The sequence below is a fragment of the Perognathus longimembris genome, chromosome 26, assembly GCF_023159225.1.
Source record: "Perognathus longimembris pacificus isolate PPM17 chromosome 26, ASM2315922v1, whole genome shotgun sequence".
NCBI lineage: Eukaryota > Metazoa > Chordata > Mammalia > Rodentia > Heteromyidae > Perognathus > Perognathus longimembris.
Window position 1 is genome coordinate 837,727 of NC_063186.1, and position 22,947 is coordinate 860,673.

The 22,947-nt window shown below is 47.0% G+C and overlaps 2 protein-coding genes across 5 annotated transcripts in view; one reads left to right on the forward strand and one right to left on the reverse strand.

The window, feature by feature from the left end:
- LOC125342486 (ceruloplasmin) overlaps positions 1-4,622 on the forward strand; it is a 30,499-nt gene extending 25,877 nt beyond the window's left edge. The window contains exon 19 of one of the 2 annotated variants that reach the window (XM_048334676.1): positions 4,140-4,622. In XM_048334676.1, coding sequence (XP_048190633.1) covers positions 4,140-4,243 — 104 coding nt within the window. In that variant the 3' untranslated portion in view covers positions 4,244-4,622. Of the gene's footprint in view, positions 1-1,935; positions 2,346-4,139 lie in introns of those variants that run through there. The other variant, XM_048334679.1, reaches the window with a different exon arrangement.
- Positions 106-19,320, reverse strand: Hps3 (HPS3 biogenesis of lysosomal organelles complex 2 subunit 1). Of its 3 annotated transcripts, none has more exons than XM_048334688.1 (17): positions 19,080-19,320; positions 16,843-17,334; positions 15,936-16,107; positions 15,752-15,837; positions 14,884-15,073; positions 13,299-13,380; positions 11,044-11,198; positions 10,673-10,781; positions 9,649-9,830; positions 8,685-8,862; positions 7,650-7,883; positions 6,401-6,586; positions 5,662-5,850; positions 4,744-4,848; positions 2,972-3,178; positions 2,352-2,442; positions 106-876 (listed from the first exon to the last, which is right to left on the reverse strand). In XM_048334688.1, the coding sequence occupies exons 1-17, from the start codon at positions 19,294-19,296 to the stop codon at positions 749-751; spliced, it is 3,003 nt and encodes a 1,000-aa protein (XP_048190645.1). In that variant the 5' UTR covers positions 19,297-19,320; the 3' UTR covers positions 106-748. The 3 variants fall into 3 exon arrangements, 2 of the variants coding, with proteins under 2 accessions (XP_048190645.1, XP_048190646.1); XR_007209229.1 differs by having other exon boundaries at positions 741-876; positions 2,352-2,446; XM_048334689.1 differs by lacking the exons at positions 106-876; positions 2,352-2,442; positions 2,972-3,178; positions 4,744-4,848; positions 5,662-5,850 and adding an exon at positions 5,873-6,168 and having other exon boundaries at positions 6,385-6,586.
- Between the last annotated feature and the right edge of the window lie 3,627 nt (positions 19,321-22,947).

A 22,947-nucleotide genomic window follows, 5' to 3' on the forward strand; every position in this document is an offset into this window, starting at 1 on the left:
AGTAAAAGTTTTACGCAGCCTTAGCTGAATTCAATCCTTAGTATCAATGATCTGAACTTAGGACTCAAAATTCTTTAATAAGAGCTTCTATAAAAAGACTGATACCATGATATAGTTCTTTATTTTCATATACACTCTGGCTGAAAGAAATAAAGGACATAAATTAATATTAAAAAATAGAAAAAGAGGTTTTGCTGCAAACACACACACACACACTTTCAACATACATTAAGAGCTAGACAAAAAGTCAGCTTTGTAAACTTGTACTTCATTTGGTTCAGAGCCAAATACAGCCTAAATTTTGAAAGTAACAAGAAAATAAAGGTTCAGAATCTTTTACTGTGGCAAAACACATCTTTCTTAAAGAAAATTACAAACAACAACAATAACAAAAGTAGAGGGATGTGGGGAACTGGAGAAGATAAAGTTCTGGGCCACTTAAGGTGACACACATTTCCTTCAAGTGTCCCTGGGTTGGGAAGATTGTCATGTCTTCACAGCTCTGACGACGCTGTTCTGAGCAAAAGTCACCATCCCCATTTAAAAATACATGGCTTCTTTGAAGAATTCTTATCTTGAAGCGCTTACATTGTGAACCATTAAACAGAGCCAGGATATAAATTAAGGAACTAACAGTCACTACTCCAAGTACGTGTCCAGAGAATGTCTGAGGCTTATATATGTAGACATGACACAAAACCCCGTGCTTGCAGTTTTACTTGGCATCAAATGATTTTAAATGCTACCTTCAAGTCAGTGACTTCTTTCGACTGCAGTAGAGAAGGTATGGCAAGAAAAATGTTGCTGCGCCATCTTCTGGGAGAACATTCAAGAACTCCCGCAGCTCTAACTCCACAGCGATGACAGACAAGGCCTCTGGTGGGGGAAGATACCTGGGTCAGAACTCAGTCTCTCCCACCCAGTTTTCTCTAAGTAACTCAGTTAATCAGAGGCTGCTTCAGATCACAAAAAGAAAAGTCATTGCAAAAACAACGAGCAGTCTCAATTGTAACTTCATAATTTAGCCTTTCTAGAAGCATTTGAAGTTCATTTTTACATGCAATTTGGAGTCATTATTTCACAGCTGGATGACTCCATTAATTTTAATAGATTTCTAGCATTCTCTAAAGAAAAACCACAATCATCTCAATGCTATTTTGATGTCAGGGCTATATGCAGCTAATACATAAAGACTGTTTGCTAAGACAGGAAATGTTTTTGTTTTTTTTGCCAGTCCTGGGCCTTGGACTCAGGGCCTGAGCACTGTCCCTGGCTTCCTTTTTGCTCAAGGCTAGCACTCTACCTCTTGAACCACAGCACCACTTCTGGCTTTTTCTGTTTATGTGGTGCTGAGGAATCGAACCCAGGGCTTCATGCATGCAAGGCGAGCATTCTACCGCTAAGCTATATTCCCAGCCCCAGGAAATGTTATTAACTTTCAGACACCCTTTTCCTAAGTCAGCTCCTCTCTATGAGAGTTTCACTTTAGTAAGTACAAATTTCTTTTATTACCATTTCCCTTTTCTTCTAAACGACAGTGACAGATGTTTTAGTGACATTGATCAGGCTCAAGTAATGAGACTTTGCCTGCCCAAGAAGCACCCTGAGTTTAGTTGCCAGTACCAAAACCAAAATGGGTGAGGGGAGGAATTTGGTCCTACTGTTAAATTCAGCTTTATGATTCTATTATTTCTTTTTTTGGCCAGTTCTGGGCCTTGGACTCAGGGCCTGAGCACTGTCCCTGGCTTCTTCCCGCTCAAGGCTAGCACTCTGCCACTTGAGCCACAGCGTCCCTTCTGGCCGTTTTCCATATATGTGGTGCTGGGGAATCGAACCGAGAGCTTCATGTGTTGGAGGCAAGCACTCTTGCCACTAGGCCATATTCCCAGCCCCTGATTCTATTATTTCTTAACAGATGCATGTGCCCTCTTGTAGGTACAATGTTTCAGTGAGCATCTGCTGGGCCGTGTAACTCCATCCACTATTCCAGCATGTGCTCTGTGACGCTCTCATGCCTTTTACCTCCTCAATCCTGTTTAATAGTTTTAATTTCCTACCTGAAATAAATTAAGTACCCTGACCATCAACAAAAGGTGTAACGGTCTTAATGTCTACATAAGTATTCTGAAATATTAATGAATTTCTATGATGTGATAATTTAAGTGTGTGAAAGTAGTTACAAGAACAATAGTGCTGTGATTAGAAGAGATAAATATCATATGTGTTGGTGAGAGGCCATATGAAATGGAAAATAAGCTTTCTGGATGATTCTACAAGTCCTCTCTCTTCTTCTCACTTCATGTCATGGGAAGACCTCAGCATGTGTCATCAATCTCCAAAGGGAATTTTACCTTTCAATGATGCCAGATGAAGCTGGAACTTCTCTCCACCACACTTTACTCTCTGACAAAGTTCAGGAAGCAATTTTTTCCACCACAGAGTCTATCTTAGGAAACATTGAGAAAATTTTAGTTTGGTGCACTTTACCCTCAATGACAATCAATACTGAATGACTTCACTGTCAGTGACAATAAGACGATTGTGTTGCAATGCACAGGGCACAAATAAATATATCATTGGATGAAGGACCTGACTTTAAGCAGGGCCCCTGTGTCTCATGCCTATTACCCTAGCCACTCAGGAGACAGAGACCTAGATGATCAGAGTTTGAAGTCAGCTGCGGCAGGAAAGGCCGAGATTCTTATCTCCAACCAACCAGGAAAATGTCACACTAAAGACTACACAGAAAAACAATTGCATCATAGTTTCTTAACTATCTCCAAACAGCAGTTTTTTAAAATAACAACAGACCATTAGCACCTCATAGCACTCAACACTCAGAATACTGGTGTGCATGGGCCTTGGGCCCCACAGTCTGGTGAAGTTGGCCTAAATGGTTCTGCTTTGCAGATAAGACAAGATTCTAAACCCAGTAACAGCGATGAAGCTTGAAACAATCTGAAAAGCATACCCGGTGTTCATCTTTGAGTTCGTGGTTAGCGTAGGGGATGACAGCTTCTGGACACCTGTTCAACAGGGTGTCCAGGCAGTGTTCATACTCTTTCAGGCGCGTGTGACACAGAATGTGGATACTGAGGCCAGCACTAGTGTCTTCTGAGAGTGGCTCCAAGAATGGGACAATGGAAGCTATGTCAAACGAAGGACCACATATAAGAGACTACAAACAGAGAAGCAGAACGTTATGGCATGAGGCATCAGAAAGTAAAAGCACAACACAGCATGGTTTTGAAAAAGACTAAACCTCACTTGCAAAAAAAAAAAAAAAGAGGATGTAATTTTAGAGCCTGTGCGTATATATGGTCCTTATTTATTAATAAGGACAGATGAATAAAATAATCTTGATTCTCCTCTTTTGTTTAAAGAAATACAAGATGCTTAAGAGAAAACAGTCATTTAAAAACACTGTCATTTAATTTACTTTGGATAGATGTAAATGAAAGGAATGGGGTTTCTTTAGGAGTCTAAGGTATGTAATCAACACGTGGTCAAAGATACAAACACACTGGTATTCAGTACTGAAAATCCTAGGTGATCCAAATGTTCAACAGTAAGGAGCAAGTGAGTTAAATAAACAACAGATGTAACACTCTGTTATCAGAGTTACATTGTCAAAGGCTCATTAAGGAGAAAATACTTATGATAAAATGCTGAGTAAAAAATCTTCCTAGGAGGTTCTACTCAGGGTTGCCTCCATTTTGTAATCCCTGCTCAGACTCCAGCCCAGGCCCAGGCCCAGGCCCAGGCCCAGGCTCACAGGCCCCTGGAAGAGCACGGCACTGAAACCAGACTTCCTGGAACAGAAACCCAAGCCTGCTTTGGGTTTCACACTGCTCTGGGTTTTCCATCTACTTTGTATACAACTCCAAATAAAATTCAGCATTGTGAAAGCCAAAGTGACTGTTCAGAACTTGGCTACTAATCATGCAGTTTTCAGAACTGAAAGACAAGAAGCAAGTATTATTTCAGAGCTTTACTAGTATTGTGCTTTTTTAAAGCAACTTTACCAGTACTTAATCTTTAAAGTATATGTAATATTATCAATTGCACCATCAAAATAATCTCAACATTCCCTCTCTCCTGTAAGAGAGTCAAGTGACTTCTCTATTTCTTTTGCTTAGCCTCGTCTCAGACTTACAGCAGGACAAGGAACATTAACTACTCATTGTTGGCCAGTATGATCATTTTATTCCAAATATCTACCAAGGAATGGCTGGGAAAATAAGGTTGGTATCTTTGCTTTCTGCAAGTGTTATAAATTGACAATGAAGATGAAATAAGGTGATAATCTCCCTACATGGAAGGCCAGCTATAATGAGCTATAGTGAGGGAAAGGATCCAGAAAAATTTAGTCAGATCACATTTCATCCTTGAAAGCAAGGAGCCACAGAAGAATGTGATTTGAAACAGGTTTTAAAATATCACTAAACGACACTTTTGAGCAGTAGTTGCAATATGCCTTGAACTCTTATGAGGTAACTCTAGTGACAAGTACCACAATGACACCCTTAAGTGTGTCAGGTCTGTGTGTAGCTGAAGACCTGCCCATCGGCAGTTCCACTCAGAGGCAGGGGCTTCCTCCAAACTCCCTGAGTACATCCCATTTTAGATTCTGTCCCCCCAAATGCAATGTTCTCAACTAACAGGGCATTCGATGTCTCACCAAAGCAAGTATAACCTATCAGACTATGCATGGTCAAAAGAAAAAGAGACATTTCTATTTACCTGTAATTTTGAAAGGTCTTCTTTGTAATTTTTATCAGTTAAGGAATCAGGTGGTAAGACATGAACCCACGGATAGATTAAGCCATAATGACTACAGGCATTCATCTGAAACATAAAATAAATTTGTTATAAACAAAATATACCACCACCAACACCCCCCCCCCCCACCTCGCCAAAACCCTCTTCATCCATTCACAGAAAGTAAGCAATCAATGCCATCTTCCACATCATAGCTGCGTGGGCTGTAAGGGGTGGGAAGTCTTCCTGAATGTTCTTCAGCCTGTTGCTTCTATGTTACATTAACCTACATACAATGTTTCCTTGTATCTAAAAAGCTTAAGAATATTCTACAGAGCAAAAGTAAGCAACATCACTCTTGCAATTAAATTCGAGAAGAGTTAACAGTAATACTGGAAGTAAATTTGGTTTATATTACTTTATTTGAAAGGCAAAGTTTCTTCCACAAACTCACTGAGTGACACAGGAACCCTGTGAGCTTGAGACAATAGAAAACCTTTTCAAATGTGAGCGATTCCCATCACAGACCTTCTGCTTGGCTCAGCTTGATTGTCTGGCTGGTGCTCTACCATATGAGGCATGCCTGCAGCCATACTTTTTGCCAGTTACTCTGGAGATGGAGTCCCATGGACTTTTCTGGTCAGGCTGGCCCAGAAGTGCCATCATCCAGACAGGAGCTCCCCAAGTGGCTGGGATTTGGTGTGAGCCACCCATGTCAAGCTCCCTCACAGACAAGTTAGTTGTAAGTGTACTTTTAACTCTAGCTTAACTATCTAGTGATAGGATGCGAGACTGGACTCGGGGTCATTAAAAATAGGAAGGCTGAAAGAAAAAAAGTAGGCAGATTACTGCGATGCGCCATGTGTGGGCTTCCTTGAAGACACAGCTCCATGATCTCACCAGATCCTCTGCTGTGCGCAGCGGTGTGGTGTCGGGGAGCTGCCGCTTAGATAATCTCCAGATGTACTGTGACGTGAGCTTGAAGCAGAGTTCCTGAAGAACCACATCTGGGAGACAGGACGCAAGCTGAGCTTCCCAGAAGTCTACCAGGAGCTGAGGAGTCAAATCTTCACTTCTGCCACAGAGCACCTTCAACACAGAGAAACAAGGCACTGTCTTAGATAAACAGCACTGGTGCTTAGGTTAGGCTGGGCAGAATACCACACCATCACGAGGGCCGCACTGTGAGTAATTCCTACCACTGGCCTCAGTGCAAGGCTTCTCTCTAGACACTGTTAATAAGAAGCAGATTCCCGGTTGCAAGGATGGAGCTTCTCCAAAAATACTCTTTTGATATGCGCTTTCATATGACAGACCAATGATGTGGAACTCTGTCTTTCAATAAACAGATGAGAAACTCTTCTTTCATTCTTCTCCCTCCTTCCCTCGGTTCACTAAATTACATTTTTTTTTTTTTTTGGCCAGTCCTGGGCCTTGGACTCAGGGCCTGAGCACTGTCCCTGGCTTCTTCCCGCTCAAGGCTAGCACTCTGCCACTTGAGCCACAGTGCCACTTCTGGCCGTTTTCTGTATATGTGGTGCTGGGGAATCGAACCTAGGGCCTCGTTTATCCAAGGCAGGCACTCTTGCCACTAGGCTATATCCCCAGCCCACTAAATTACATTTTTACAGTGACAAACCTTAAAGAAAGCATCCGCTTCTTCAATTCCAATTTTGTTGTTCTTCTGCAAGCCCAGGATGGCCGCAACTAGCAGTCCAGGCTGGGTCTCCTTCAAGTGAGCTGCAAGCTCGGTGGGGACAATCTGTCCCTTCCTCTGTTGAATCAACAGTCGAGGTTCCAGAATGAAGCCACACACCAACCGCATCTGCCGAAGACAAAGAAAATCAGGAACCCTCTTCCTGATTAGCTCAGGCACAATTTTTCCCTTAACTACAAAGATTAGTTCTTATTCCAAGGATATCATTAACTGCTTTGTGTAAATTATTAGAACTTATCTCAATATCAGGATGTTCTGTGTATATAGAGGGGTTTATATTTAGGGATGTTCTGTGTATATAGAGAGGTTTATATTTAGGGATGTTCTGTGTATATAGAGAGGTTTATATTTAGGGCTTAAGACTATATCTTAAGCTTTTCAAAATTATGGAAGGAAAACACATTTTTTAGAGTTCCATCTTCAGAGCAGCAGCTCTCCTGATGTTGGCTTGCTTTGCCCTACCAGACCAGGTCACTGGTGAGTGGTGAAGCAGGTCTTCTTGTTTTAGAAAAGAAGTCATAGTGAGGTGCCAATGGCTCACGCCTATGATCCTAGCTACTCAGGAAGCTGAGATCTGAGGATTGTGGTTCCAGGCCAGCCCACGTAAGAAAGTCCCTGAGACTCTTATCTCCAATTAACTACCAGAAAACCAGAAAACCAGAAGTGAAGCTTTGGCTCACAGTGGTAGAGTGCTAGCTTTGAGCAAAAATGCTCAGGGACAGTGTAGAGGCTCTGAGTTCAAGCCCTATGACAAAATACAGAGCGAGAGAGAATGGTCACGCTGTAACTCTGTGATCATTGTAGGCACATGGGCTGTGGAACTTCCTGGTGCAATTCTACCTCTTCTACTGGTCACCTGTGTGGTGGTAAACAAGTGATTTGCCTCTGTCTGTGTTACTGTCTCATCTATAGCCACATGCATGTAATCCTAGCTATTTAGGAGGCTGAAGTCTGAGGAACAAGTTCCAAAGTCTGCTTGGGCAGGAAAGACTCATTATCTCCAATTAACCACCAAAAAGCCAGAAGTGGAGCTGTGGCTCAAGTGGTAGAGTGCTAGCACAGGGACAGTACCCAGGCCAGGATGCGGATACACCAATACACACGCATGCACACATGCATGCGCGTGCGCACACACATACCTCCCTCCCTCTACACAGGCAGGGCACTGTACCTCTGAATGGCTTTGTATCTCCTTTTGGTACAATTCAAGATCTCCCAGTTTCAGAGCCACTGCTGCCCTGGTCAAGGTCACTAAGACAGAGGAGAAGCCACAGGCATCCAGGCCCCTCAGGTAGCTCCAGGCAAGTGAGGGATCAATGTTCTTCATGGAAGGACTACAGAGAATATGAGGCAGTTGCTTCGGCTCAGCCACGCGAAACATCTCAGCCACTCTTGCTGCTAATTCCTTTGAGAGTACCAACCAAGAATGAAAGGTCAGGCAGCCGACAGAAAGCAACAAAATCGGCAAAAATACCTACAATTAAAAACCCATGTAATGAAGTAATTTGAATGAAATTATCTCATTTCTCTCCAAACATCAAAACATTTGGTATTGCAATTTCTGAAGAAGTTTAAAGTATAAGAGGGCCTAAACATACCGTTAATAATAATGCCTTGAGGGCTGGGGAAATGGCCTAGTGGCAAGAGTGTTTGCCTCGTACACATGAGGCCCTGGGTTTGATTCCCCAGCACCACATATACAGAAAAGGCCAGAAGTGGCGCTGTGGCTCAAGTGGCAGAGTGCTAGCCTTGAGCAAAAAGGAAGCCAGGGACAGTGCTCAGGCCCTGAGTTTAAGCTCAGGACAGGGAAAAAAAAAAAGCCTTGAGGCCAGCAGGCCAGGGTTCTGTGAGTGCTGTCTGGACTTGGAGGATGGGCAGTTAGGGCTGTAGTCCTGACAACGAGAGGTGGGAGAGCAAAGCCACAATCTACGTCACCCAGGGAGCCAGCCTCCTGTCACCAGGCTGGTCCCTCAGCCACCATGGACCAGCCAACTCTCCAAGCCCACATAACTAAAAAAGCCTGCACGTTCTCTAAGTTTATAGTTCTATGATCATTCAAGGCATGTAATTACTTTTTCTCTTTTAGGAAAAGAAGGATAAGGAAGGGAATATTAATAACTTGCCATCTAAATGCTATTACATAAATTATTAAAATGAAAGGTTAAAAGTATTAGCGACATACAGCCCCGTAGGAAACTATACTCACTCCACATAATTCTTCATCCAGATTTTCGTAGAGTGAGTGATTAATATAGAAGATGAGTCCCCTCTCATAGTTCTGTGACTCGCCCCCGGCCCAGTCCACACGGGCTAGGACTTCAGCCAGAGACAGACTGGACATCTTGTAGTACGGCAAGGCCAGGTGGGCATGCTGGGTGGCGAGCCTTAAGGGAAAGAAATAAAAAGCCTCCAACTTGTAAGTTTTGAGCCTGTCCCTAATACGTACAGTAAAAAAAGTCATACTTTCCAAGGACAGGAAATCCCAAATATTTTCTCCTGCCATTAGTAATTAGAATAAACTACTAAGTTTTATTTTACTGTCATTCTAATTAATAGTTTCCTTTTTCCTGCTCCTAAATAAAAATGGGAAAGCATTCATTAACTGAGTTTTAATATTCATGAGGTGCCTCTAAAATAATGGTGTTTATTGGTGTTTCATTAGTTTATTACCAATCCCATGGGTCATACAAACCTCTGTAAAAACTAAACACGAAAAATGTGCGAATTGTTCTCACACAGTCTGCTCCTTGTCCTCGAGTGCCTGGTGCCCTCACTCTGGCTGAGCCCTGCCCTGAGCTCCCGGGGGACGGAGCAGGCCGTCACAGGGAGCAGCGCTGCCCACCGTCCCCTCACCGCAAACAGCAGGAATTCCTACGGAGCGACAGAACCACGGGCGGGAGACTAGACTGCTTGTCTGACACACTGCTTCTCTTCTAAGACAGAGAATGGCCAGTTGTCTTGGCATCTCTAGGCCTAGCGCAGTCCCTGGCATGCAGTGCAGATTCAGCAAGTGTTTGTGAAGTAAGTGGAATGTGAACCAGCTCCCCTCCCTTCCCCTCACGGTCCCTGGTGCCCCTCACCTACTGGTTAACTACCGGAGGAGAAGGTGGGAGGGAGTGCAGGCAGCCCGTGGGAAGGCCCGCCTCTGAGGGTGTAGGGGCGCCACGGACCTGCTGTAGCAGTCCCCGAGGTGCCCACAGCTCTCCTTAAATGCTTCCATGAGCTCTGCTCTCTCGCCGGGCTCCAGCTGCTGGGTGTCCATGAGGGCGGCTCTGACAAGCAGGTGAGCCTCGCTGAGGAGGTGGATGCAGCTCTGCGTCCTCACCGTCTTGTAGGTGTTACTGTAGTCTACCTGGAGTGGAGATGACCAACCGATCATGTGGCTGCCCCCAGGTCTGCCCTTAATCCATGGTAAACAAGACAATGCCTAGGCATGTTAAATACTAAAAGTTAAAAAAAAATGGTTATAAACCATTTACTAGAGCCTTATAGTTGGGCAGTATGTTCTTACAACAAAAATATATGGGACAGCTTAATATATACATGAGGATAAACAGCATCTTGTTAAATATAAATAGCTTTAAGTGTCAGGGAAGGAAGGCCCAATTATACTATAATGTTAATAATAGTAATGATTTGATCACAATTTGGTGAGGCTAAAGAACATGCTGTATCAGTAGAATTTAACTTCTGTAAAGAAGTTCTGGGAGGCAACAGTTTCTGGAGCTGAGACTGAGTACCCCCTATTTTCAATGGGTGGTTTAGCTTGCTCTACTACATCTACATCTGTAGTCACGGGGCTGACCCAAGACAATCAGTGTATTCAGACGTCAGTGGGCAGCTCAGCCAGATGATACCTCAGTTAACCTCGCAGTTAAGAGACAGGACGAGCCTCTATCAGCGTTAAGATGCCAGGATGAGACAGGCACCATTTAGAGCGGATTCTGCTGGGGTTAAAAGTCAAAGGCTATTTAGGTTTGGCCTTTTCACTGACACTGGTAGAAGGGCATGTATGAATAAGGGCAGAGACTCCGCAAGTGTTGGAAGCAGTGAAAATGCAGAGGTGATGTAAAGACTTATGCTCCCCAGTGAGGGTTCTGAGATGGGTGTGGCATGCTAAGCCAGAGATAACACAGTCAATTTCTGCTCATCAATCCCACTCTCCATTTCTACAGGGCAAAGGTAGGAAAATACCATTTCCTTGTAGAGCTGCACTGGTGGGACCGTGTTCACAATGTAGACATTCCACCCAGCGCCGGCTCCCGGAGGAGTCCTCATCTGAACACTAGCAGTTTTCCTAGAACTAAAAGCAAAACAAAGACTGAGAATTTTAAGGCAAGACATCTAACTGATACGCTGCAGTTCTGAGCTTTAGAGCCTTCTGTACCGTCTCTGGAAAATTAATAAAAACAAAAATCATTGAAAAAAATCACAAAAAAAAGAATTGAGAAATCATCTGATCATTCATTTTGATTTAAAAATAGTGAGGTAAGATAAACACAAAATATGCCGGCTACAGTTCATTCTGGAGGCTGGCAGGAGCGTGTGGGGCACAGGGTGCTTACGGGGTCCTCCTGGGTGACTCTCTCCTCTCCTCAGTGGCCTCGGGATCTGCCTTGGTCAGAAGTATGATGTGGTTCTTAAAGTGACAGATGGCTTTCAAGCCGATGAAAAGCTGTAGTCTTAAGGCACAGACCTCCATACTCACAGGTGGGCAAGCCTATTGAGGGGAAACCACACATTTAACCAAGGGATAAAGGTGTGTGAGCTTTCACCTGCCCAGATCTCCCTTCTCCCTCACCCCCCGCCCCAACAACCGCTGCCTGCCAAATCCAGAGTCCTGTTCTTGAGAATGGGAGTATCTAAACTTATACACCCAGTCACATGTCTATCAACCAATCCACTCAGTACCTGTAGAGTGAAAAAAAACGTGGCTGCGGGAGCCGGGCCGAGTGGCCCCTGCAGGCCCTCAGGGAGAGCAGGCCTGGAGGGTCCCCCTGTGCCCAACAAAACTCACTCTTACAGCAGCCAGGGTCGCCAAGGGGCTCCAGGCAAAATGAACCACAAGGAAAGGAGCTTCTGTGGCATGCACAGTTGCTAATTCTTTGTGGATGGGTGTGTGTTCCAATAGCCCCGCTGTTCCTGAGTGTGAACGAAGCCTGGGCTGCTAACTGGCAGCGTGTGCCAGGGGCACACCAGGCTGCAGAAGCAGGCTGCTGTCCCACGCATGACCTCAGCTCCAGGAGGGTGGATAAGAACCAGGGCAGAAGGGCAAGGCCGCCAGCGAGCTCACAAAATGATACAGGCATTAAGTGTTCTCGTGTTGAGGTCCTCTCCATCAGTCCTCTGATCCAAGTAGCTGCCCAAACCCTCTGTCAGTACCGTCCTATCTTACAGTAGCTAAGGAGGCCTTGATCTGGTGGAGACGCAGGACCTCAGAGGAAAGGGAAGCTGACGCAGCAGCTGCTCTGGCTCATGCTCAGGTTGTGACTGTTTTCGGACACCACAGCTCTCCAGACCTGAGTCAGCAGGTGGACTGCTGACTGTATACACAGCCAGGCAGCCAGCAAAGGGGAAGGCTGCAGGGAGGGGAACCGTGGGGGAGGAGAGCCTTTCCCTCTCTCTCTTCTGCAGCCCTCAGAGTAGTGTCTCCCCACCAGCTGCCATCGCTCCTCTTTGTCCCTTCTCCTTCTTCCTCCCTGGTTTATGGGACGCTAGGAGGACATGGAATGTCTCTGACATTTAAAAAGGAAGGGCAAGAAGAGAAGGACAAAAAATGTCACATTTTCATTTTTACCGGGGAGATAACCCTGATTTTTAAAACCATCTCTCACTGGAGAGACTGTGTGCCTATCTTGTAGTGAGAAAGGCACAGGAAATGTGTGACTCTGGTTTCCCACACAGCTGGGGGTAAGCACTTAGCCGGGCCAGCAACACGAGACCAGGACTAGCCATAGCAATGCAAGGCTCTGAGAACAGCGACCACACTCAATATCCACACAAACCGTGACAGTACTGTGGTAGGATTGCTCATGAGCTGGCTCGTTAACATAACCCCCATCACTAACACTTATTTTTCTGGAAAAGGCTTTCTAGGTATACCTAAACTAACTTTTGACAGATAGGCCATCATAATTTGGGGGTTTCTTACTGCACATATATTCCTAAGAAATATCCATTCAAATAGCTCATACTTTAGAGGTGAATTAGCACAGAGGAATAACGATGAGTCTGTTTTGGAGAACAGAAATACAAGGTCAGATGGTAACATTGCCTTCATTGATTTTGTGGTTGGAGCTTTCCTGAGAATAAGCATGGTTTGTCTCACTAAAAGTGCAGTTATTGATCTAGCATATCCATTAACTCTTAGACTAAGTACAGAAGATTGTTGCTGAAAGACTGAAAAATAACAAAAGAATTTACAGGCCTATCTGAGGATAGTATGAATAAATTATTTTAATACCTCTTATTTTGTGCTCTGGAGTATATTGGTATTTTGTTTATATATGTGCTATTTTGTTAATCCATACAACTGCCACAAATATTTATGTGAGAAAAGGTTGTACTATAATATAGTCATAAACTGCCCTGTTAAGTTACACTATACAAACGCCTCACCAAGCCTTAAAAAACTGAACTCTGAGATGTTTGCAAAGGAATCTTACCAATTGTCAACTGTCCTACAAATCACAATGGCTTAGTATTTACGTCCAGAAGTTCTAGTAAGAAAGACAACCCGAGGTCTCCCTTCCTGTCCTGGCCCTGGACAAGCCTGACAGTCCCGACCCTGGGTCTCACTGTCACCCAAGTCAGTCCTAACCTTCAGGGTGGTGTCCATGTAGGGGTCGTCCTCCCGGGCCACTGCCGCGCTGCACCGCACCGTGAAACACTGCAGGTTGTTGCTGAGGGAGAGGAGAGAGGTACTGAGTGGGGGGGAGGTTTAGGACCAACCGCAGAGGGGAGAAGAGGCTCTCCCAGCACACCACCAAGCATGGGGCAGAGGACACCCAGTATCAGTTAGGGATTGAGAGGAAGGAAGGAGGGGGCTGCAGACCCCCGTAGAGGGCTTTAAACACACACAGTTATCCCCAATGCACATGAGCCTCCCAGGGCAGAACCAGGATCCATCCTCACCATCCCATAGACTCCCAGAAACCCTCCCACCAACCCTTACACTGGTCTCACGCCTCTGCCTTGCCTAGATACGGCCCCAGCATCTGCCACGCAGAAGCAGTGTGGGAGCATATATATCCATCAGCGCTGATCCCCCTCTGTGAGGCCAGCCTTCGTTTGCCTGCAGTGGTGCTCTTACCACATCACCTCTTCTCATCACTTCTCACACACCTGAGGTCACTCGCATTTGCCCACACTCAACCATCACTAGTGACATTGTAGAAACTGGGGAGACAGCCACCTCCACCTTCGCACTGCTTACCTAGGAAACAGACTACCACCCAACTCTTTCTTCCTGGCATTTAAGTCAGGAGTAGCCCTACCACCAGCTGGGGATTCCAACACTCCCAATGGATTTTTAAAAGCGAGCTATTTTCTTGTGTGAACAACAGAAATATGGACTTATTTCTGAAACACTGGACACAATCTTCAATTGCAGTCTAACCCCAGCTTAAAACACCCAGTTCTCCTAACCTCCACCCCCCAAAACTCTAGGTAGCCTTCACACCCAGTGTCAAACACAACCACCTGTCTGAAACTGGGCAATTTTCCTCCCTAGGACATGCGGCACATTGTGAAGTCTTCAGATCCTTTCCAAAATCTATTGTTTATGCCGGTTTTCTGTGTCTGGCACTGTTGCTTTAAAAAGAAAAAAGCTGATACTGTGTATTCATGGTTGCTTGGTCACAGGGCCCAAGGCTGCCTTGAATATTATCAGATTCAAAACCGTGGAACGAGAAGCAAAAGTGCCGAGAAAAGAGGAAATGAGATCCACCTCCTGCTCAGAACCCAGTTTTCTGCTGGCATGCTAGGGCAAAACCACAAGAAGACATCCACTCCCAGAGTCACCGTACCACAACATCCAACCTGGCTGCCCTGTCGCTGCGCATCAGGGCTAGAGGCACATCCAGTTCTAACCCTCTATGAAATAACTCGATTCTGAAAGAACAGTATGGCAGTGAGAAGAGGAAGTCTAAAAAGGGGTTCAGAGAGATGCCCTCATTGGGCCTGTGGAAACCTCCCACGTGCAGACCCTCACTCTCCTTACGAGGGTCCCTACCAGTCTAAGAAAGCACAACAGAGCCACCACACAGCCCCTAGCACTGGGAAGAGGCCAGACAGGAGGCTCCTTAGTTTACAGCATCCTACATTACTTTGCAGGATGCTCCATTACAGATTTAGGCAGCAGCTCACAGATGAGTGATGGAGAGGCCAGTGACACTGAACGATACCTTGTGATGACGTGCAGAAACTGTGGTGTGAGCACTGCCTGCTGGGCCTTCTCTGGATACTGGTAGACTGACATTAACTCAACGGACTTCACAACCATGTAGAGATAGCCAGCATGAGGCAACGAGAAAAAACAGAACAGACTCAGCAGCTCTTTTTCCGGAGACAGTTTTTCTCCATCGGAAGGAGAGCCTGCATTCAAAGTGAAAGTGTGTGGTTGTGATTCTGTGACTACATTCCTCGGCCAGTACACCATTAGCTATGCAAGTCCTTCCTGTGCTCCAGGGCCTTCCTGTACTACACTCCTGTACTACACTTCCTCCCTGCTGGTTCCCCAGTGTGCAACACGACACACTCCAGACTAGACCCTCAGTTTCCTAAGAGAAATGAAGTGAAGAAGATGCTAGATTTGGCAAGTATTTCTATCTTCCCCTAGATGTTGTCTAAAGATATGAAGTGACTTTTCAGTCTTACTGCATATTACATGCCCAGGACCAAAACTACCAACTAAGTCAATCTCCTCAGCATCAGTATTAAACAAGTATTCAGGTAAACTCGGTGTGTGGCAGGGTTTCAGATCACTGCTTAAATTCAGTCCATGTTTTCCCACTGGCTTACCAGGTCATTCAAAGTAGCTTAGTTGAATATCCAGCTAGAGCCCTGGTACATCTCTGCTCCACTCTTACAGGGCTCCAACTTTATTTTCTAGGCCTGGGGATCGTTACAAAGGGAAATGGCTTCACTTCTTAGCCATTGACACTTTCCTTTCTAGTGGTCACACGTGCTTGCTAGGGAATTTGGCAGAGGAGACTTGGTTCCCACACAGGGGCCTTCCCAGCAGCTAGAGGTCTGCCCACTCGGCACACATACCTGCTTGGTAAATGGGCAGCAGCTGGAGTGAATGCAACTTGATGTCATCAGACGAGGCATAGAATGAAATATCAGGAGTAAAACGTCTGTGGGTATAAAAAGACAGAGGGAAAAATCTTGTTTCCACGTACTTTGAGCAGTTACATAAACATCAAATGCCAGTGACCGAAGAGTGCTGGCATACCGGTAGAGCAAGTGCTGGATGTGCGGATACTTCGCTTTATCCTCAGCCAGCCCTATCGACTCCAGTGTAACAGACATGCCGGACAGCCTGCTTCTCTCACCCAGAAGTTCCGTGGGCTTTTGGCAGAAAACAAAATCATCTGACTCAAGCTGTGACGTTTCATTACTGAGTCCTTAAAAAATAAAATTCAAGAGCTTAGTTATTAACTTCAAGTAAAACTATCTGCTTGAATGAACACTAGAAAGGGTGCTTTCCAAGGCCATATAAATAAAATACGAGAATGATCGCCTCACCCTGGCTGTGCCATTATCTCTACTGACAGATATAAACCGACTGGCATGCTGCAGAGTAAAAAATGTGGAGCCAGATTGCAAACCCAATCTAGTAAGCATAACTAAGTCTAGCGAAGTGCAAGGCTCCCATCTATAATCCTAGTTAGCTGAGAGGCAGAAATCAGGAGGACTGCAGCTAGAAGCTAGCCTGAGCAACAAAGTTTGCACGACCTATTCTCAATCCATAGCTAGGCGAGGCGGCTCGTTCCTGTCATCTTAGCTAGGTGGGAGGCTGAAATTGGGAGGACTTGGCTCCAGGACAGTCTAGGAAGCAAAGTCTACAAGATGCCACCTCAACAAAAGGATGCGGCATGCCTTCCTAGACCTGACAGAAAGCCTTAAAACAGGTGGACTGTGGTCCAAGCATGTACCCATTTCAAAAATTAACCAGCATAAAAAAGGGTTTGAGGCTGCCTAGCAAGCACGAGGCCTGGGTTCAAACCCCAGAACTACAAAAACAAACAAACAAAAAACCCTAAGTCTATAAATAATGTGGCATGGCACACTCCAGAGATTTTTCACAGGTGAAGGATTCTTCTCTACCAAAAATAAGAAAGCAAAACAATTTTATTTACCTTCTGCTTGGTTCACTGGCTTGCTGGTCCTGTGTGGATGGTGGTTAACTCTTTCTCCATTTTTAGGGCCTGACTCCAGTTTTAGGATTAGGACTTCTAAGTCTGACATGACAGCCACATATCCGAGACAAAAAGAGATTTCCACAGGGGTGATACTGTTTATGTGTATCACCAGAGAACGTTCGAAGTCCAACACTGAGAACTCCTCGCTAACGTCTTGATACTTCAAAGTAAATAAAACGAACTGGTTTGTGCAGCCAACAAGAAGGTCTCCTTTCACAGGGCAACAGGAGATGCACAGGGGCACCTCAGACAGCGGGATTTCCACGATGGACATCTGGTCCCTGAAGGCCTCGCTGATGGGCGCCACTACACCGTGCCCCACCATCCGGACGCACACACGAGAGCTCTCGCTTCTTTTTCTCCTCCAGTTTGCATAAGCACGCACAAATGTGCCTCCGTTCTTCTCTTCAATCATTACCAAATAGTCTCCTGAAAAGAAAGTGAGATTTAACTAGACTTTGTAATCAAATGTGACTGCTTCCTTTGCTGACCTGAGATGAAACACACAAACCATTGGCCCAAAGACTACCCGAAGTCAGACTGTCAGTGACAGCATCAGTACTCGTAACTCATGAGGCCGGTTCTGAGATGCAGCCCCTCACCAGCTGGTGGCTCAAGAGGTCCTGTTCTATTCCTGTGCCAGAAGGGAATTTACACGCCGTTCCCTGTGTGAGCCATGACCCATGATGTTAATGCCTTCCTTCCCACACCACTCTGGGGCAGCCAGCTGGGCTATAAAACCACCTTTGTTCTTCTAGCCTTGTAAGTGCCCTTATCTTCTCCTCATGGTTCCTGTGCTAGAATGGCTCCTGGCAAAAGAGCGCCTCAACGGTGGCCTCACTCCAGAGAAATTCATGCTTCATCTGTGTATGAGTGGCCCAGGCATGGGGCCATGCCAGACACAGGGGCAGGGGCCACACATGCACCCCAGCAACCAGCACTACCCACGGGGACGGCAGGCAGGCCAGACTTTAAACACATGTCCACTGGGAAGAATGGAGCAAATCGTGTAAATATTCTCTCTTTCACACACACCTTGCGGTCTGAAATTGCTGAATTTACTATTTGATTAAAAAATCCTTAAGGTGAAAATTCCTATGCCTAAAAGAGGGCAGAGTAGAAAAATGGCCAAGAACCAATGACTCATGCCTGTAATCCTAGCTATTCAGGACTGGAGTTCAATGCCAGCCCAGATGGACAAGCCCTCGAGTCTCTTCTTCCCAAATAAACAGCAAAAAGCCAGAGGTGGAGACATGGCTCAAGGGGTACAGTGAGGAACAGAACCAGCTGAGGGAGAGCTCCAGGCTCTAGGTTCAAACCTCAGTACTGGCACCAACATAGAGGGAGGAGGATCATAAGAATCAGAGTGCCTCAACAAAAAAACCAAAAACCACCAAACCACCAAAATCCGAATCCTCCTGCTGAGGGAGGGCTAATAGAAATAGTGACTTGATTATTCAAACACAATGCTGCTGAGCAAGCTCTTGCTGACATCATTCATTAGTCAAAGAATAAGCATACTAAATTGCTCATCAGGTGAAAAGTATTGAAGGCTTGGCTGTAAGTAAAGGTTCTTCCCTAAATAATGGTGATGGTTGGCTAATAGGACTTTTCACTTAAACATATATCTATATATAGAGATGTCTACAGAGAGGTATCTACAGATATCTCTCTACCTCTCTATATATGTATATATCTTTACTTGACAAAATGAAGTTCGATACTAAATTTGTGCCCTCACGATTTTTAACTGTTTCACTCAAATCTCAGTGACTGGAAGTGACTAATAATTCAACTTTAAAAAGAAACAGAAACGGGGGCCGAAGACTTGGATAACCTCACACCAATCAGAGTGGGGATCCTGCAGAGCCGGGGTGCGGGGGGTCAGCCACCGCTTTCCCACCCCACACACTGGCTGGGACTTGCGAGGGCCCCCGGCAGCCAGGGCACGCCGAGGTCTGAGGAAGCGCACTTCGAAACGCGGGGCGGGGGGGTGGGGGGGGCTCCCGGGGCCCGGGGGAGGGGGTGGCGGGCGTCAGACACCACCCCCGCGGCCCCGGAGTCACCGGGCCCTCTCCCGCCCAGGGGTGAGGCCGGGGCCGGCGCTCCCCCGCGGCGGCCCCGACCCCGGATCCCGGCAGCCAGCCCCGGGGCCCCGCGGTCCGGCCACTCACCGGGCTCGCTGTAGGCCAGGCGCCGCACCGCGCCGAGCGTGGAGAAGGCGCACCGGGGCCGGCACAGCTCCTGGCCCGCCACCGCGAACGCCTCCACCCGGCAGCCCGCCGCCACGAACAGCGCGTCCCGGCCCCCGCAGCAGAGGCGCTCGGGCTCCAGCGTGCAGGGCACCACCTGCTGCGACCCGAACGGGTGCAGGTTGTACAGGCGCACCATGGCGCCGCGCCCCGCGCCCCGCGCCGCGGCTTCCGCGCCCCGCCAGCGCCCGCCGGTCACGTGAGCCGAGGCCGCCGCCCCGCCGCGCAGAGGCCCCGCCCCGCCGAGGCCCCGCCCCGCCTCTTAAAGGGCCCGCCGCGCCCAGTTCCCTCCCCAAGACGACGGGCGCACCGCTTGCCGAGGCGCGCGGGGCGCGGTGGCCGTCCTAGCGACACGTCTCGGACGCCTGCTTGCCGACAGATGGACGGCGGGCCGGCCATCCACCCCACCCCACCCCCAGTGCCACGCTGCCCGGCAGTGAGCGGCAGCAGCCCGCTCGAGCCCCCCCCCCAGCCCTCCCCGGCGGTTCTCCTTGGAAGTTGGATCACAGGCACTGCATCCCAGGTGTGCGGTCCTTCCCGCACCGCCGGCGGCGGGATGGTGCGGTGGTGTCCGCCCGTTAGTTATCGCGGCGACTTGGGAAGTTGAGAGGAGGATGGAGGCCGGCGCCGGGGCAGCCTGGGCAAAAATGAAGTCTGCCAAAAAATCTCCCTCTCCGTGAGAGGCTGGGCCTGGTGGGGCCCCGCAGCCCCGGAATAATAAAACAGGAAGGGGGGGCAGGTCTGAACATGACCCCATCTAAAAAGTAACCAGTGCGAAGCAGCCGCAAGGGCCCGAGGCCTTGCCCGGGGGCAGAGCGCCCGCCCCCCGGGCCGAGGCCTGCGCGCCAGCCCGGGGGCCGCGGGCGTAAACCAGCCAGGCGTGCGGCCCCGGCCGGCTCGGCGAGCGGGAAGGAGGCTGGCGGCGTCAAGTCTTCACCTGGAGGCGTGGCTTCCTTTTCTAAAATCACGATGCCTACGCTAAGCAAGCTGCTCTTCACACAGTCAACAGTGACCTCTGGTGGTCTGAGACGACCCTAAACTCATCACCTAATTTCCTCGGCACCGAACTCTGAGCCCTGGGGAAAGATGACTATGTCCGCCTCTTCCACCTACGTGGGTTATCTAGAAGGGAAGCTGAGACCTGGAGTCTGACCACCGACAGGTGTGTGGCCCGTCTACCCACCTCTCCTTCCCCAGCCCCCGTAGTGGAGGCCACAGCTTCCAGTTTCCTTTCCCAAAAGTCTTGGGGAAGATTCCCAAAGATCCACCCATCTCAGCCGTGACAGAGATTTCTGCAGCGGTCAGTCATGGCCTCCTAACTGACCCGAGGCAGAGTATCTGCAGAAGGGCTGCCACTCCCCTCGTGTGTGCCCTTGTGTTCTGAGGCCAAGTTGCACTGTTAGCTGGGAAATTTTGAAGGACTCGTCTAAGAGATAGAGGACACTTCTCTGGACAGTCCCCCCCAAACTGAGGTAATGGGATCCGATGAAGGTAATCAGATCATTCATCTTCACACACCCTTCTTTCTCTCTGTCACGAATAGAAGGACTTTATATCAAGTAAGTGCCATTCACTGGATAGAGAAACTTCACACAGGTACCCAATATATTCTCAACCAGGATACCATTATTTACATGCTATTTCATTAAAAAATAAACTGAAGATTTCTAGCCACTGCACAGCATGTGCAGTGTGCTGATCAGCAGACCCAAGTGTGTTAGATGTCAAAGGACACATAGCATCAGACTAGGTTTCTGCCCCTCCTCTTCCTCCTCGGCCTGCTTATGAACCTGGACCTGTTTTGGCTTTAGTTTCCAAAAGGCAGCTGGTTATAGGAGCAGTTAGTTGCAATGGAGATGTGGCTCTTGGAGCAGGGTTTGTAAGTGCTAAGGGATTTCTAGTGTATTTGTTAATGGGTGGACACACCTGTAGAAAATATGCCAGTGTAGAGGAAAGGAGCCCACGCAGAGCACAAGGCACGTGGGAAGAAACTGTGAAATAAAGTCTGTCTCAGGCTGTAGAAATGCAAATGTGGAAGTTGGGAGATCAGGGTTCATTTGTGTCTAGATGGAGGTTGTAATTGAGAAAAGCGAGACCCTCTTTCCCTTTCTGAGTTATCCTAGTATGCACAAGGTAGAGGTAGGTGGTCACTGTCAAAGCTGGCAGAAACCCTATCTGAATTTAAGTATTGGTGGCATAGTTTGGAATGGTACACTATTTGACTGGCCAGTGCAAGGTCTGGCATTCAAACTCCAGGGTTTTGTTCTTTAAGCACAGTGAGCCAGGCACCACTAGCTCATGCTTGCAATCCTAGCTGTTCAGGAGGCTGGATCTGAGAATTGTGGTTCAAAGCCAGCTTGGGCAGATAAATGTGAGAGACTCTTAACTCCAGTTAATCAGCAAAAAGCTGAAAGTGGAGGTGTGGCTCAAGTGGCAGAGCACCAGCCTTGAGTGAAAACGCTAAGAGCTGAAGTCCCTGAGTTCAAGCTCCAGTATTGACTGGCCCTGGCACGCACACACACACAGTGATTTCCCCTCCACACTCCCAGCACTGGCTCACCACTGGAAAGCCCTAGACTGGGCTTCACTTTTTGCTGCTGTACTAGGGTTTTGTGGACCTCTAACAGCGTCTTGGTGGAAAATTGACATGATCTTTCTTGGCTGCCCCTGCTTCTCCAGTGTAGCAGGATGTCAAGGTCTCCACTCAGGAAGAAATTTAAATTGGTACTAATCACTGTACCTGCAAGTTGCTGGATACTGTAAGGAAGGGAGGGATGGAATTACTTTTCTTCCTACCAAAAACATGATTATCTCTCAGAAAGTCAGAACAAATTATTACAGAGGACGTCTTGGAACCAAGGAACGAATTGCAATGTAAAGACGCTGAGGTTGGGAAACAAAGGCACTGGATGTGGGTTCTGCAGGAATTCCTGGTGAGGATTCTGCTAGCATCTCTGAAACTGGGAGGCCAGCAGGAAGATAAAAGCCGAATGACCTGGCTTGAGGATGACCTCATGTATGTGTAGACTAGCATGAAGTTTCACAATACTCTCTTGACACATTTCTCAAGAGGTCTTTGACCAAGTATTAAATGATTTAAAGTTCCTGTTCTCAAGCTACTATCATCACCCTATTTATATAAACTTTTAACTTCTCAAGTACTTTCTTAAACTGTCTATGAGTTTATTAAAAATTAAAATTTTGATCTTTAGTCAGTGTGGTGCCACTTACAGATTGTATTTTTTTCTTTCTTGCTTTTTATTTGTTTTAGTATGGATTTCAGTGTGACTTCCACACTATTCTCACTCATTAGCTGAAATTGCCTGATCACAGGGGAACACCACTAGTCTGGAATTGGGAAAGGAGGCATTTGGGATAGTTTGGTGGGGAAATTGAAAATATGTAATTTTACTGTTTGGGGACCTTTGAGCTCTTTCAAGGACAAGAATGCAAAGCATCTAGAATTTGTAATGATTCCCTAGCTGTCTGAAAGGGTGTTTCATGAGTGTCAGGAAGGAGGACAGGGTCACAGAGACACAGTAGCATCACACTAGACTTAGGTTCTCTGGGTGGTATTTAAGGATTTGTCAGGAGAGGAAAGAGGAATACATTGAGGACACAGGTTATGCGGGGCTAAACTTTGCTGGTCTGGTCCTTTAGTTTTGGATTTTGTTTGGGTTTCTGTTTCCAAAATAAGCTTCCAACAAGGAAGTTTCAGGGGACTCATGGGGCTGTGGTGACAATCAAGACAGCCCTTCAAGAAAATGCATGGCAAATCTCAGTGTATAAG

Coding starts and splice junctions, on each gene's coding strand:
- Hps3 (XM_048334688.1), bottom strand. CDS start 19,296: ATGGTGCGCCTGTACAACCTGCACCCGTTCGGGTCGCAGCAGGTGGTG. Junction 16,108..16,842: donor GCCAGTGAACCAAGCAGAAG/GTAAATAAAATT, acceptor TTATTTTTTAAG/GACTCAGTAATGAAACGTCA. Junction 2,443..2,971: donor AACTCAAAGATGAACACCGG/GTATGCTTTTCA, acceptor TTCCTAAGATAG/ACTCTGTGGTGGAAAAAATT.